Source organism: Anomaloglossus baeobatrachus, chromosome 3 (assembly GCF_048569485.1).
Source record: "Anomaloglossus baeobatrachus isolate aAnoBae1 chromosome 3, aAnoBae1.hap1, whole genome shotgun sequence".
Classification (NCBI taxonomy): Eukaryota; Metazoa; Chordata; class Amphibia; order Anura; family Aromobatidae; genus Anomaloglossus; species Anomaloglossus baeobatrachus.
This window is the reverse complement of record NC_134355.1, coordinates 72,216,343-72,231,217: the sequence shown is the minus strand read 5'-3', so window position 1 is coordinate 72,231,217 and position 14,875 is coordinate 72,216,343. Positions and strand designations below refer to the sequence as shown.

At 45.1% G+C, this 14,875-nt stretch overlaps 1 protein-coding gene across 1 annotated transcript in view; it reads left to right on the top strand.

Moving 5' to 3' along the window:
- Nucleotides 1-4,771: 4,771 nt before the first annotated feature.
- LOC142294973 (uncharacterized) overlaps nt 4,772-14,875 on the top strand; it is a 76,651-nt gene continuing 66,547 nt past the window's right edge. The window contains exon 1 of the mRNA XM_075338048.1: nt 4,772-4,947. Within this exon, the coding sequence (XP_075194163.1) occupies nt 4,842-4,947 (106 nt within the window). The 5' untranslated portion in view covers nt 4,772-4,841. The remainder of the gene's footprint in view (nt 4,948-14,875) is intronic.

Genomic DNA, 14,875 nt, shown 5'->3' with positions numbered 1-14,875 from the left:
TGTGTCCCAGCATTCCACTCCACCTACACCTGGGCCCTGGGACAACACCTCACCTACCCGTGGAGGGGATATCATCCTGCTGCCCTGCTCCATCAGCCCCGGGTACCCCATATCAAGGCAGCGGCGGTGTCACCAATTATCACCGCAGCCCACGGGTGGCGTCACTGACAAACTCTCCCCTGTAAATAACTCCCTAATTCACTTGTGGGTGGCGGACGGCTGCATGCACCCGGGTCCGGCTGCGACTCGAGCCACAGCCAAGATCCCGGATCCGAGCGTCCCAAGCAGCCCCCTTGCCGTGGTCTGTCCCCCTGCCAGCAACAAACTTGGCATCACGAACAAACTCTTCCCTGTAAATAACCCCTTTATTCAGTTGTGAGGACGGACAGCTGCACGGGCCCTGGTCTGGCGGCTACTCGAGCCACAGTAACGATCCGAGCGTTCCGAGCAGCCCCCTGCCGTGGTCTGTCCCCCGTCCGCAACATTAGAATACCGATGTAAGTGTGGCACCCTGGACAAGCCAGGTCGTCACAGGTACTGCAACAACACACCCCACACCCCGAGATAGGCACATCAGTCACACACAAATCCTTGTTGCCTCCCTCCAGGGGCTGATGTCCACACCAGGTGGGGTGGAGCCAGGCGGTTGGCCCCACCCACTGAGGAATTCACAGTCCTGGAGGCGGGAAAAGAAGTCAGATCAGTTCAGAGAGGGAAAGAGAGAGGAGTAAAGTGGTAGTAGAGGAGCAGACTGACCGTGTCCGGGTACGTGGCCCGGGCACCAAGAGCAAGGTCGGCAGACGGTGGTGGCCATCTGCAGGAGAGGCCGATCGATGCGGAACCGTAGGGCCGGGGACGGGAGGTGGCCCGCCGGTACCGAACTGGGGAGCGAAGAGAAGCCAGCACAAACTGGCAGGGCCTACGGACCCCGACCAGGCTTGGAGTCGCCGTTAAACCAGTCAAATCCGTTAGTGACTGGAACCTCTGGGGTTTCCTAGCAACAAAGACCCGATTGAAGGCAACCGTCCAAACTGAGAAAGGGAAATACAGCTACCGCCACAGCTAGAATTCCCAGGGCCAGAGCCTGCGGGCAAAAGGGGCTCCTCCGGCACACATCCAAGCTGGGGAGCGGTTTACCGGTGGGAAGCCATCGGGACCGAAGATACACAACAGGTGCAGGGAAAGGCAGCCACCACCACCCATCCGGGAGTAACCACCGCAGCCGGCTGCGGGACCCGTCCATCCAGCCGTTTGTTTTACCGGAGACTCTGTATTCATCATTGGTTGAGTGAGTATCACCGTGCCGTCAGGCACCGCGCTGCCCCCGCGACCCTGCACCTCGCCAGCCCTGCCTTACCCGTCACCTCACCGGGCCCCGGGACAGCCAACCCCTACCCACGGAGGGGAAAACAACATCTAAGCTGCTCCCCGCCATCGCTCCCGGGATCCCCGTCACTAGCAGCGGTGGTGTCCAACCTCACCACAAACCGTGGGTGGCGTCACGGACCATACCCTCCAACCCCAAACCACCCCTTTCACTCACGGGCGAGGAGCGCCGCTCGAGTCCCCGGATCCGGCCCACCGCTCGAGCCACCGAGCAGAAGCAGCGCCGGACCCGAGCGTGGTGAGCGCAGCGCCCTCCCCGCCCGCGACATAAGAAGTGTGATCATATAAGTGGAGAGTATGTGGAATAAATGTAAAGTTTCTTTCTGGGTAAAGCCAAAGACTTATCAGCAGCCCCTCGTATATGCCTATTAGTGCTCAGGCACATAGTAAGAAAAAGTCCTGGATATCCCCTTTAAGTCTAATGTAGTACTAGGTGATTGCATGAAAAAAATTTTTGATGCTATCATGTTCTTTGTAAGTCTTGATAAACTTATATCGAATCGAATTATATGATTGCAAAATCATGTGATATTTTAGATTTTCATCATCCATGAGAAGGATCCACCCCTGAATAGCAAAAAATGACATTGCATACCATTGCATTGTACAATATTGGGTTTTAATCTCATAAAAGTTGCAACACATCGCAAGCTTGATTTAAAAATATCTGCTGAAATCTTTTTCCTGAAAACAGTGATCTATATTAGAACAGTGTGCTTTTAAAGGCTTTGCCGTATGGATTTGTGACGACCCTGGACTATCAGGTCGTTACCGGGTACTGCGCAAACTGCCCTTCTGTGCTGTATTCCAAGTCCATCCTGGTTTTGGGTCCCTATCTAGATAGTGTTGCCTCCAACAGCAAATCAAATCCTAGATACACCCTGCACCACACGCACCAGACACACCAGTGGATGACTTGAGTGGAATAGAGTCACCCATGGAAGGGAAGGTGAGGAGTGTAGGTCAGTGTGGAGAGTAGAGTCAGAGGGTGAGAGTGAGAGGAGGTCGGGATCAGTGGCTCCTAGAGAAGCTGTCTACGTTGCAGACGGTGGTCTGGGCCTAGAGGAGTCGGACCCCCAGTCGCAGGGGATTATGGCAAGGTGCCTGGACCTATTGAGGAGGATAGCCGTCAGCCTAGCACTATCACCGGTCCAGGACCGAAGTCACGATGGGGTACATGGACCCTAGGTCGGGAAGTAGCTTCAGGCAACCCGACAATTCACCTGAGGAGAACAGAGCCTTTATGATCTGTTCCCACCTGCTCCAGAATCGGGGCATAGGACTTTCCAATCCAAAACGGTCCAGAAAATCCCAAGTGTGAAGCCTGAGAGTAAGTTCCCACACTCGCCACAGTGGGGAGCGGGCCCGGCAAGTGCCATACTACTGGACCACCACGTTGAAGTTAAACTTAGTGCCAGGAGGCAGGTCACGGATCACCAGGCAACACTATAGGGGACGGGACCCGGACAAGCTCCCCTCAGCAGCAGCGGCACCCAGAGAGTTGGTTTACCAGATTGTCAGCGTCTGCTTACTGACTGAGTGAGTACGAGAGTGACCCCTGCATCCCACGGCATCCCACACCGAGTCCCGGTGCATTCCCCCTAACCGTGGAGGGCTACGACACCTTGCAGCTCCACTTCATCACCCCGGGTACTCCCAACGGCAGCGGCTATACTCCCCAAATTACCGTACATCACGGGTGGCGTCACAAATTATATATCCATCTCCCTATAAATACCCCCTTTTATTTGAGTTGCCGCACGACCCCCCGGGTCCGGAGACCCTCGAGCCACAGCGAACCAGGATCCGAGCAGCTTGGTTGCTTCCACGGGGGTGGCACAGATTCATAGGCTCCAATAATGCGCATATTGCGGAGCGGGAACACTTTGTGTGCCCTGTATGATGTCTTTACAGTATTGTATTCAAAATGTAGCTCTATACAGACATGACATACGTTGCTTGACATCATGTCTTCCTGAGTAAATACCATCCGCCTATAGCCTCGGTGGAGCTGCACGTTACCTCTGTTGTATAACATGTCCCATTCAGAGTTGCATAAGCCTATCCATTCATCACTTTCTACCCAATCAGAGGCCAAGCCTGTGACTCACTTCTCCGTCCTCCCTTGTTACTGGCCTCTGTAGCCTTTCCTGCGATTGTGTAAGTTGTATGTTGTTAAATAATGTGACGTTTCCCATTTTATGCACATTTTGGATTAGAGGAGCAGAACTGTGAGTACGGAGCTCGAAATGTTCTTCTGTGTGTTGCATGCTATCTGCAAGATGTACTGCGCAAATATCCCCTCTCTGCAGAGGGTCATGATTTCTTCCACCACATGTCTCTAAATTATGGCAACAGTAAGTAGGAAATAATCTGTTGCAGATGGAGTGAGGGGATATGTGTGTTCTCCAGTAAACAGCTACCTGTAACAGACTGCTTCCACTTAGTCGTTATTAGGCTATGTGCGCACGTTGCGTAAATTCATGCAGTTACGCTGCGCTTTGCAGCGCAGCGTAACTGCATGCGTCCTGCGTCCCCTGCACAGTCTATGGAGATTGTGCAGGGGCCGTGCGCACGTGGCGTCTCAGAGCGCAGCGCTTCGGCTACTGCCGAAGCGCTGCGCAAAAAGAAGTGACATGTCACTTCTTTCCTGCGCTTTGCCGGCAGCTCCTGCTCTGTCTATGGGAGGAGCTGCAGGCAGAGCGCATGGAATCGGCGCTCACTACGGACATTTCTGCAGCGATCTAAAGCGCACATGTGCTCTTCAGATCGCTGCAGAAATTTCTGCAGGCTAGTACGCAACGTGCGCACATAGCCTTACAGAGCGTTCTGTGCTCATCATTTACCGTGGTCGGCCTATGTAAACAGGCTATTAAACAACCGCTGATCGCGGATGTTTATCATGTTTTGTTATACAGCACATTTAATTCCACAGCGCTTTACAGACGTGATCATCGCTGTCCCCATCGGGGCTCACAACCTATATTCCCTATCATTATATCTTTAGAGTGTGGGAGGAAACACAGAGGGAACATACAAACTTCTTGCAGATGTAGTCCCTGGTGGGATTTAAATCCAGGACCACAACGCTGCAAGGTTGCAGTGCTAACCACTGAGCCATCGTGCTGAATATTACTCATTGGCGTCATTGATTAGTCTTCGTAAATGGCCCTTAAGGGTATGATAACTGGCAGAACATGGTGTGACAGGGATTGAACAAGTTGTATTTTAACTTAATTCCCCAAGAAACACAGGAACAAAGATGTGAAGCAGTTATATTTACTATAGAAATAACCTGTCCATTTAGCAGACCCAAGAGGGGAGATAGACATCAGCGCACAATTATCTATTGCCTAGCAGGAAACTGAATGAGATATAATAATCCAGCATACATTGATTGTCTCTGGTCAGGAGACATCCCTAATCTTATCTCTAATGCTTTCTCTAGGTTAAAAATGTATGAGCACAACGTATTCAAGCTAATCCTGATATTCCTCACTGTCGCTGTGTACATTGTTACGGTGGCGTTTAATGCCGGGGCTGGCTCTGGATTAATGAAAGGTAAAGAAATAGATAATATACTGTTGTCATATTATATACAGTTGAAACCATAAGTTTACATACACTATCTAAAAAGACACATCTGCATGTTTTTCTCACTATCTGATATAAAATCAGAATAAACCTTTCCTGTTTTAGGTCAATTAGGAACTAAAATTATTTACCGTATATTTGCCCCTTGCCAGAATAATTAAAGAGAGAGAATGTTTTAGGGCATTTTTATTACTTTCTGCAAAGTCAAAAGTTTCCATACACTAAGGGGTACTTTGCACGCTGCGACATCGCAAGCCAATGCTGCGATGCCGAGCGCGATAGTCCCCGCCCCTGTTGCAGCTGCGATATCCTTGTGATAGCTGCCGTAGTGAACATTATTGCTACGGCAGCTTCACATGGACTCACCTGTGCTGCGACCGTCGCTCTGGCTGGCGACCCACCTCCTTATTAAGGGGGCGGGTCGTGCGGCGTCACACGGCCAATCGGAGCGGAGGGGCGGAGATGAGCGGGATGTAAACATCCCGCCCACCTCCTTCCTTCCGCATATCCTACGGAAGCCGCGGTGACGCCGATAGGAGATGTTCTTCGCTCCTGCGACTTCACACACAGCGATGTGTGCTGCCGCTGGAGCGAGGAACAACATCGGACCGTCGCGTCAGCGTAATCATGGATTACGCCGACGCTGCACCGATGATACGATTACGACGCTTTTACGCTCGTTAATCGTATCATCGAGGCTTTACACACTACGATGTCGCATGCGATGCCGAAAGTGCGTCATTTTCAATTTGACCCCACCGACATCGCACCTGCGATGTCGTAGTGTGCAAAGCCCGCCTTAGAGTACTATGCCTTTAAGCAATATGGGACAGCCCATATGATGATGTCATGTCTTTGGAAGCTTCTGATAGGTTTATTGGCAACATCTGACTTAATTAGAGACACACCTGTGGATGTATTGTAAAGCACACCTGAAACACACTGCTTCTTTGTGCAGTGCAACATCATGGGAGTGTCCAAAGAAATCAGCCAAGATCTCAGGAAGAGAATTGTGGACTTGCACAAGTCTGATACATCCTTGGGTGCAATTTCCAGATACCTGATGGTGCCTCATTCGTCTGTACAAACAATTACAGTTTTACCAGCAGATGTGGGCAGATCAGTGATAAAATGCACTGACAGTTGAGTCCAAAATCTACAGGGCATGACCAAAGTTTGTAGAACCATGGATTGATGAGTATGAGAGATTTTTGAAAGGTCATGAGCAGCACAGACCAACCTGAGACCCGCAACACACATCTGTTTTTTTTTTGTACGTGTGCGGTACGTATTTGCACGTACCGGAGACACGTACACACGGAGACCCATGTTATTCAATGGCAGATGGCACACGCACGTAAAATCACACGGAACGTGTGTCCGTGTCGTAAGTACGTGTGTGCGCTTTTCTACACGGACGACATGTCCGTTTTTTGCCGGCAACACGCAGGCACGGACCTGCTTTAGTCTATGGGTCCGTGCCTGCACGGACCGCACATGGAGTATGTCCGTGTTCAGCACATATCGTCCGTGTCCGTTTTTCAGCACAAAATTTGAAACACTTGTTACCAATCTATCAGGTCATTTGAAAGCAAACAACACCAGGATCTCATGATGAATGATTAAAATCGTTAATTGGGTAAGAATGCGGGCCTTTAAAAACGGACAGCACACAGACAGCACACGTACATATTTTATGTCAAAACGAACATTCCACACGCACACACGGCTCGCATACGCCATCACACGGATGCCATACGTACCGGAGAAATGCCCCAAAAAAACGGAACACGGACCCGAAAAACGGACCGTATCATACGGACGTTTTTTTTGTGGAAGTGTGTTTTAGGCCTGAGAGAAATTTTTAAACTCTTGTTCACACCATTTGGACATGAGCCATATGATGTTAGAACATGCAGACATTATTGCTTTATAGTTTTCCATTTCAGTCAGATAAGATACAAGCATTCAAAGCTTGACGTAATTAGCTTTTTCCTTGTTGTATTGGTACACAGTTCAAAAATAAAGCTGAAAAATTCTGAAAATGATTGTTTGTGATTGACCTCACCTACTGTATCCTCAGCCCCTTCTCTGTAGACTGTGAGCCCTTGCAGGCAGGGACTTCTCTCCTCCTGTACTTGTCTGTGCCTCACATTGTTCATGATTATTGTAAAAGAAAAACTCCTAAAAAATGACTTTATTATGATTAAATATTAAAATCTATAAGTATAAAAACAAAATTGCTTATACATGCTCGTTATATTAACTAGTTTTGTTTAAGTGGGTGTAGAAGGGTGATAGATCCGATTTGTGAGGATAGTGCTAGTTATTTACTATTCTCAAGGTAGGGACAACTATAGTAGTGTTAAGGTGAACTCTTAACCAGAGATCACTAGTTGCCTACTGCCTGGCTGAATTGGTATATACCAAGTGCATGCATAAAAGAATCCACACCAGACACAGTCGGATGTGTAATCTCTTCTTGGTCACAGTAGAAAAATGGCACCAAACAGACAGAGGAGACTCATGCATCCTCTTGATATAGGCTAGGGGTGTACACAAGTTCAGATATGCACATTTAGTGGGACAGTTCATGGGCTAGCGAATGGGGAGATCCGTGTTGCTGTTGATGGGCGGGTCTGACTCCAGTGGATGAAACCATGACGATGGGAGGGACGTCATCTGGTGCATCCATGCTGATGGTTTGGTCTGTGATTTCCAGCTTGACCAGAGGTCTTCCCTTATATGGAGGTCTTCTTTCATCTGGACATTCCTTGCATTCCAAGCAAGGTGTGGATAACAGGAAATAGCGGCCATCTTTATATCTGTGTCATGTATATGATCTGAAACCTGAATTATGTAAGGCAAATCGACATTTCCCACAATCCCTTGTCAAGAGGTTAATTAAGTATTTAATCTTATGGCTCTCCTCAACAGTCCCCCCTAAATACTTTATTAACCTTCTGACCCTATCGTGGTCCTCTAACACATCAGCTCTAATGCTTTAACTTCAACCTTTTTTCATTTTGCTATCCGCTATACAAGCAATACTAAGCCTTTGCCCCCACTGATACAGACTGCTGATCAGAGAGTTGATCACATCCCGCACACACAGTTCACAGAGGCACAGGTAACTAGAACAGACTATTTAATGCTGACGAGCTCACTCAGATTTCGAGATTAATCGATTAGAAAGAGTAAGGCAATTGTAAGAATAAGCTTCTTACCGTTATGCTGCAGCTTTTAGCGTTACTGTTTCTGAAAGACTGATTCTCAGTCAACATCTGAGTGCTGTCCGCGTCTTCGAGACTTTTCTACCCGAATACACCTGGATGTATCACAACACTAATGGATCTCTTCTTGTCTCGGATCTATAATCTACCACCAGGAGGCCCTTAACAAGATCTCCCTTATGCATGGATCCGATTACCTTCAGTAACACAGAGCAGCACTTTTACGGCTTCAAATACCATCAAATAAAACAATACCAGTTACCTACAAGTGTATGTTATCCTTAAGTCACTTAAACCCTTAAAATAATTGATTGGTTCAGGTAAGATAATGTTTTTTTCCACCATGAGCCCTTATTTGTGTAATGTTCCTGTACCCATTGTTCCCTTATCATGGTTATTTCCCATGTTTCATCCCCAATCTAGAAATTCTCCATAAAGTTCTATGTGAGATAATCCAGCACTATGTGTGTTGTGACCCTCATTCTGCTGGTACGATGGACTCTTTACAGCGGCTGCTGTCTCCAGATGGGTTTTCCCTCAAGCTTCATGGAAGTCGCTGTGGTTGGGAAAAGCTGGATCGGTCCACCTGATTCTGACTCAGGGATCATTCTGACTTGTCTTTTTAGGATCACCCAGTCTCCTGGCTGGAGACCACGTGCTCCTAACACTGATTTAGGATCTGGAATTGGAGGATACACATATTTAACACACTATATAGGCAGTTGTATACGGCTCATACATCACTGGTCAGGATATCACACTGTATCTGCAGTATCTGTGAGAAATATAATCACGTTCTAGGTACTAAACCAAAAATACCTTATATAAAGATCTAATTATTAAAGGAAAACGAACATTTGTTACATGATTTGCAGCGTTCGCCATTATCTTGTGGATCGTTACATGTTTATGTTATAATCATTAAAATTCCAAACAACATACATGTGAGTAACTATAGACACAACTAAATATTCCAATAAAGGAGGGGGCAGGGATTGGGACAATAGCCCTAAACTCTCCCTACCTCGCAGCGGAGGTCGGCACCCTATAAGGCGAATTGGCGCCCCCGCTCCCCGACGGCTCGCCCTCCCTATCCCTACACTGCTAAGCTAATACGTGCTGCTAATGTCAGTGAGGGAATATAGAAACCGTGAGATACAGGGATAAAGAGGCGTCTATATGCAATTATATATATCCAATTCATTCCCAAAGATTACATATTCACACTCTGTATTTACATAGCTGTTTGTAGCTTAAATCAATATGATACAGCAAATTCAAGGACCAAACCCTAAAATAAATTAAATATCTCACATGTATAACATGTACCCACTGTATCAATATAATAATAATAAGGCCAGGTAAAGTCATGAGGAGATCTCGTCCAATCACAGACTCTCCACTGTACAATTCACACTCAGGCTAATAAAATAAACGCATATTTGTCAGACATTTAGCTTGAAAGAAGCGCAACGCGTTTCTCCCCTCTTCACAATGGCAGATGGGTTCATCAGGTACTGATCTCTATAGTGACCTCTGCTATAGAATATGTACTTTTACCGCTTTTTAGGAACTCCATCTTTACATACCACCAGCACCATGAGTTTTTTAACAGTAACGCTTTCCACACTGGATATGTTTCAGAGCAGGCCTGAAAAGAATTTCACACAACACGCACAAAACTCATATAAACCTACTCATGGTAGATGTATATGACTAATCTGCAATCACCGGAGCAGTAGAGCGGATGAGGGGGGTGTTTCTACGAGGTCTTTACAGTTTTTCTACCTTAATAGGCACACGTCTTACAAGACTGGATGTGTCTGGCCACCTGAGTACTGAGCAGTGGTGCCGCCCAGATCTTGTCCATCACAACACCTTTGTCACATGGGTTACCTGGGCCATTATTGAGTAGAGCGCTCATGGCAGAGAAAGCTTACCGCCCTTTATCCACAGACCTTCCTCAGTCACTGGCTCCCTGCGTCTCACACGCCGTTCCTTGCTGAATCGCTTGTTCCTGTAAGGATTTAAGAACACAAGGAGTGACCAATGTCACGGACGACGTGACAGGAGCCACCGAGGTACTGGTCTGCTTTGTATAAGGACTCTCAACTCTAGGCCCATTCACTGCTTCTTTGTTGTGCACCTGTGCGAGCATCTCCTCCGGCTGCTGCCTATATCCACATTTTGACTATCTTACCCCCCTTCGCTCTACAAACCACAGTGATCGCAAATCTTCATCTCATTCTCCTATTCCAATGAGAGAGGAGTGGTTTGATTTTTATTACCTCATGTTGTGTAACCTCAGCATATCCAGTGCAGAATCAACCAGCATCTTGGTATCTGGATCCATCTACAGAAAAACTCAAAATCTGCATTAGCAATGGGCTTATCTGAGACATGTTCAAAACCTGACAATTGTTACATCAGAGCAATCATGAGATATATGTGTGACTGCTGTATCCTCCTTACAGATAAAAATATAAAGAACACTTAATAGAAAAACTCAATCGATGAACAAATTAAAACCTTAAATAATGTGTGACTTTCCACATCATCTTTCCCCCCCTTTTTGAATCTATTATCCAAAACATAATAAGATTCAAAAACTGTGTGGCCCCGGAGCTCTACATTTAGGCATGAAAGTCACATTGTATAGATTGTACCTAATCAGGAACAGCAGAAATATTGTTTTTATCTGTAACTTAATAATGGAAAACCCTTTCAATGGCTTTTATAACCTTTGCTTGGACCACAGAAATCTGCACTGCAATCATTCTTTCTATAAAAAGAAAGCAGATGATTCAATACATTAAATATAAAACACAGAATTCCATAAATAATCCACATTCCTTAAATCAAATTATTGTAATTATTAATAAATGATTATTATTATTATGATTATTATTATTATTATTATTATTAATAACTATAATAATAACGTAGCACAACCTCTGGATATTGGATGTAGGGGCGTTCATATTTGAAACATTGAGGAGATTATCAGCATCTCTGTGATACTGTCCTATAACTTGAAGGGATAAAAGAATCTAGAACAAATAAACTGGCCATGTGGGAAAACAAAATGTTGATTTGCCATAGAAAAATTATCTAACAGACCTCTATGCTTGAAAAGCTATCAATGAATGTAAACATGTCCACAGTTGACTTTTATTTCTTTGGGATAAAATTTGTAAAAATAAAACTATTGTCAATGACCTTTTTCCAATATAAATTGCAATGAATTAAATGCAGGATAAACCCCCCATGTTTGGCCTGTTGGTTTTGTTTTGGTTTTTTTTTTTCACAGCTGACTCACAATAGATCGAAGGTGAGATAAAAATCCTGCACTACAAGTTTTGTTGTTTTTTTTTATCTCTAAAAGTTGCTCCTTCCCCCAAAAGCCAGAAACACACTGTTCATTTTCCCTGGACACAAGTGAAATCAATTTCCCTCCTTCTGTTGGATTTTTTTTTTTTATTATTATTATTTATTTATTTATTTTCTTAAAACATTCAACTCTCAGGATTATTCGCCACATTCGTAATTGGAATATGTATTATTTATCATGACATCTGCCGCAAAGGTATGTTTATTTTAAGGTTTTTCTCTTATTCTTTTATTGCATATTAATTAATAAGATATTGCTCCTTGTGACTGTCCTGACTCAATCCAACCTGCACACTGGATCTATATTAAGTGTCTTCCACAACTACCCAATCATACAATATTCCATCTTTTAGTGCTATAAACATTTACTAACACTTCATGTTATTCAGTGGCTGCAGTTTTGTCAGCTCCACTGAAGGGCTCCATACAGATTTACTAACAAAATGGCCACTGCCAGAATAGCACATGGCTTCTTTGTGTAAGGGCGGTTGAACCACATGAGAGGGGGAAGGGAGAAACTGATTTTACTTCTGCTAAACGTACAAGTTTAACCAATTATCCTTCCTGCCTATATTCCATACTCTATACATATACACACAGATTTACATATCCACAGTCCTGGTCCAACTACAGTTAAAAACACTAATTTTTCTGTCTAAGTATGTACTACTCCATTCAGCCATGTGCTTCATCCACCATTTTAAAATCTGTAGGAACATGTGGCAGAGAAAAGGGAAAACTGACCTCACATCTGCTCAAACTCTGTCTCCCCATTTTCTATAGTCTGTACTTATACATATATATATATATATATATTTATACACACACACATATGTCCTAGATCTAAGTCTAATTATAGATAAAAACACTTATTTTTCAGTCTAAGTATATAGTACTCCATCCAATCCATTGCTCAAACATTTACAGAGCACATGGTCTTCTTCACACAAACCCCTGACTCACTTTGTTTTCTTTGTCTCAATCATGCTGTAGCCATGTGCTTCGTCCACCATTTTAAAATCTTACCTAAAATGTCTGCCTCCATGACTAGCACATGGTTTATCACAGGATTGCAGCCTAGAGTCCCCACATCTCAACACAGTCCACTCATCCGGATCTTTCCGGCACAACTACACACAACTTCATCAATTTTTCCATCTTTCTCTCAAGATGAACAACACCAAACAAGCAGTCTTTCTCTATGCATACCAGATAAAAACAGACAAACAAAAAGATGGGGGAGATGACAAATAACTGAAACACTAAAGAAAACCTGCAGTTTGCAGCACACACTTCCAAATCCTTCCTTATACTGCCACGTGGTCCCTGTCTGATTTCTGCATTCCGTAATATACAAAAAATACCTAGTATCACCACTGACTACAAGGTGTCTATACCGGCCGATTCGCCTCTCTTGGAGGACTTATAACTAGCCTAATAAAAAAACCACCTAGTATCACCCCTGACTACAAGGTGTCTATACCGGCCGATTCACTCCAGGAAAACACTTTAAAAAGGTTAGATTTATGTATAACGTAAGGCTCTGCACTCAGTCTAGCTAAAGCTGGGCCCTTACATATGGCTCTGCACTTAAGTCTAGCTGATCTTGGCACTTACATCTGGCTCTGCACTCAGTGAGCTTGGCACTTACATCTGGCTCTGCACTCAATCTGAGCTTGGCACTTACATCTGGCTCTGCACTCAGTGAGCTTGGCACTACAAAAAGCTCTGCACTCAATCTGAGCTTGGCACTACAAAAACCACAAACCGTATCACAGGCAACCACAAACCATATACTTTACACGTTTTAAAGACACCACTCACAAACCCACATGCTCTCTTCACAAATACACAACAGGCAGCAGGCAACTGAATATGTGACGGTTCTTCCGAGATTAATATGGCCAATAGCCGTGAGACCCGTCTGCCCGTCAACAGATACCCCAACAAACCGGACACAGTCAGGCAATCAGTGCCACACACCCCACCGAGACCACGGAAAGACTACAGATTATGAAAAATCAACTGACTTACCATACTCTCGTTAGGAAGTGATCAGTTTCCTGGGGTGTCCAGCACGTCATGCCATTCCAGTTGCCGGTTCATCAGGATTTCAGGTGTCTCCGTCTATTGGCCGCATGTTGGGCACCAATAATGTTAAGGTGAACTCTTAACCAGAGATCACTAGTTGCCTACTGCCTGGCTGAATTGGTATATACCAAGTGCATGCATAAAAGAATCCACACCAGACACAGTCGGATGTGTAATCTCTTCTTGGTCACAGTAGAAAAATGGCACCAAACAGACAGAGGAGACTCATGCATCCTCTTGATATAGGCTAGGGGCGTACACAAGTTCAGATATGCACATTTAGTGGGACAGTTCATGGGCTAGCGAATGGGGAGATCCGTGTTGCTGTTGATGGGCGGGTCTGACTCCAGTGGATGAAACCATGACGATGGGAGGGACGTCATCTGGTGCATCCATGCTGATGGTTTGGTCTGTGATTTCCAGCTTGACCAGAGGTCTTCCCTTATATGGAGGTCTTCTTTCATCTGGACATTCCTTGCATTCCAAGCAAGGTGTGGATAACAGGAAATAGCGGCCATCTTTATATCTGTGTCATGTATATGATCTGAAACCTGAATTATGTAAGGCAAATCGACATTTCCCACAATCCCTTGTCAAGAGGTTAATTAAGTATTTAATCTTATGGCTCTCCTCAACAGTAGTTGCACTTCTTACTCCAGTAGCTTTTGTAATGAGATTGGGGATGAGATATCTATCCCTCCCTTTCACCTACCTACCAGCGGAGGTGCACCATAAGTTGTTGGGTACCCCCCGCTCCACGTAGTCTCTCCCTAATTTCTCCCTGCAGCTCGTCAGTTGCAACCGGGAGACCCACCACCAAAGAAAATTAGATAGTGCAATTAGTCACAGTTAATAATTCAGGCGTACATAAGTATGTTACAGCCTCTTATAGATATCACATAGATCTCAGATCAAAGAAAAAATTCCTTTTTTATATATATATATATACGGATGTAAACTCCCAGCAGGGATAACTTATCTGCCGAGACCATCCAGTAATCTATCCCGTAACCCCGACGCGTTTCCCCCCTATTTTTTCCTTAGGGGTTCATCAGGGGAATAAATGATCCGAGGTTTGTTTCTTATAAATTCAAAAGTGCCGGTAAGAACAGTATGATGTCAGTGGCCCATAATGGGGTCAATCGTCCGATATGTAATAGATGGCTGCATTCAAAGTACTG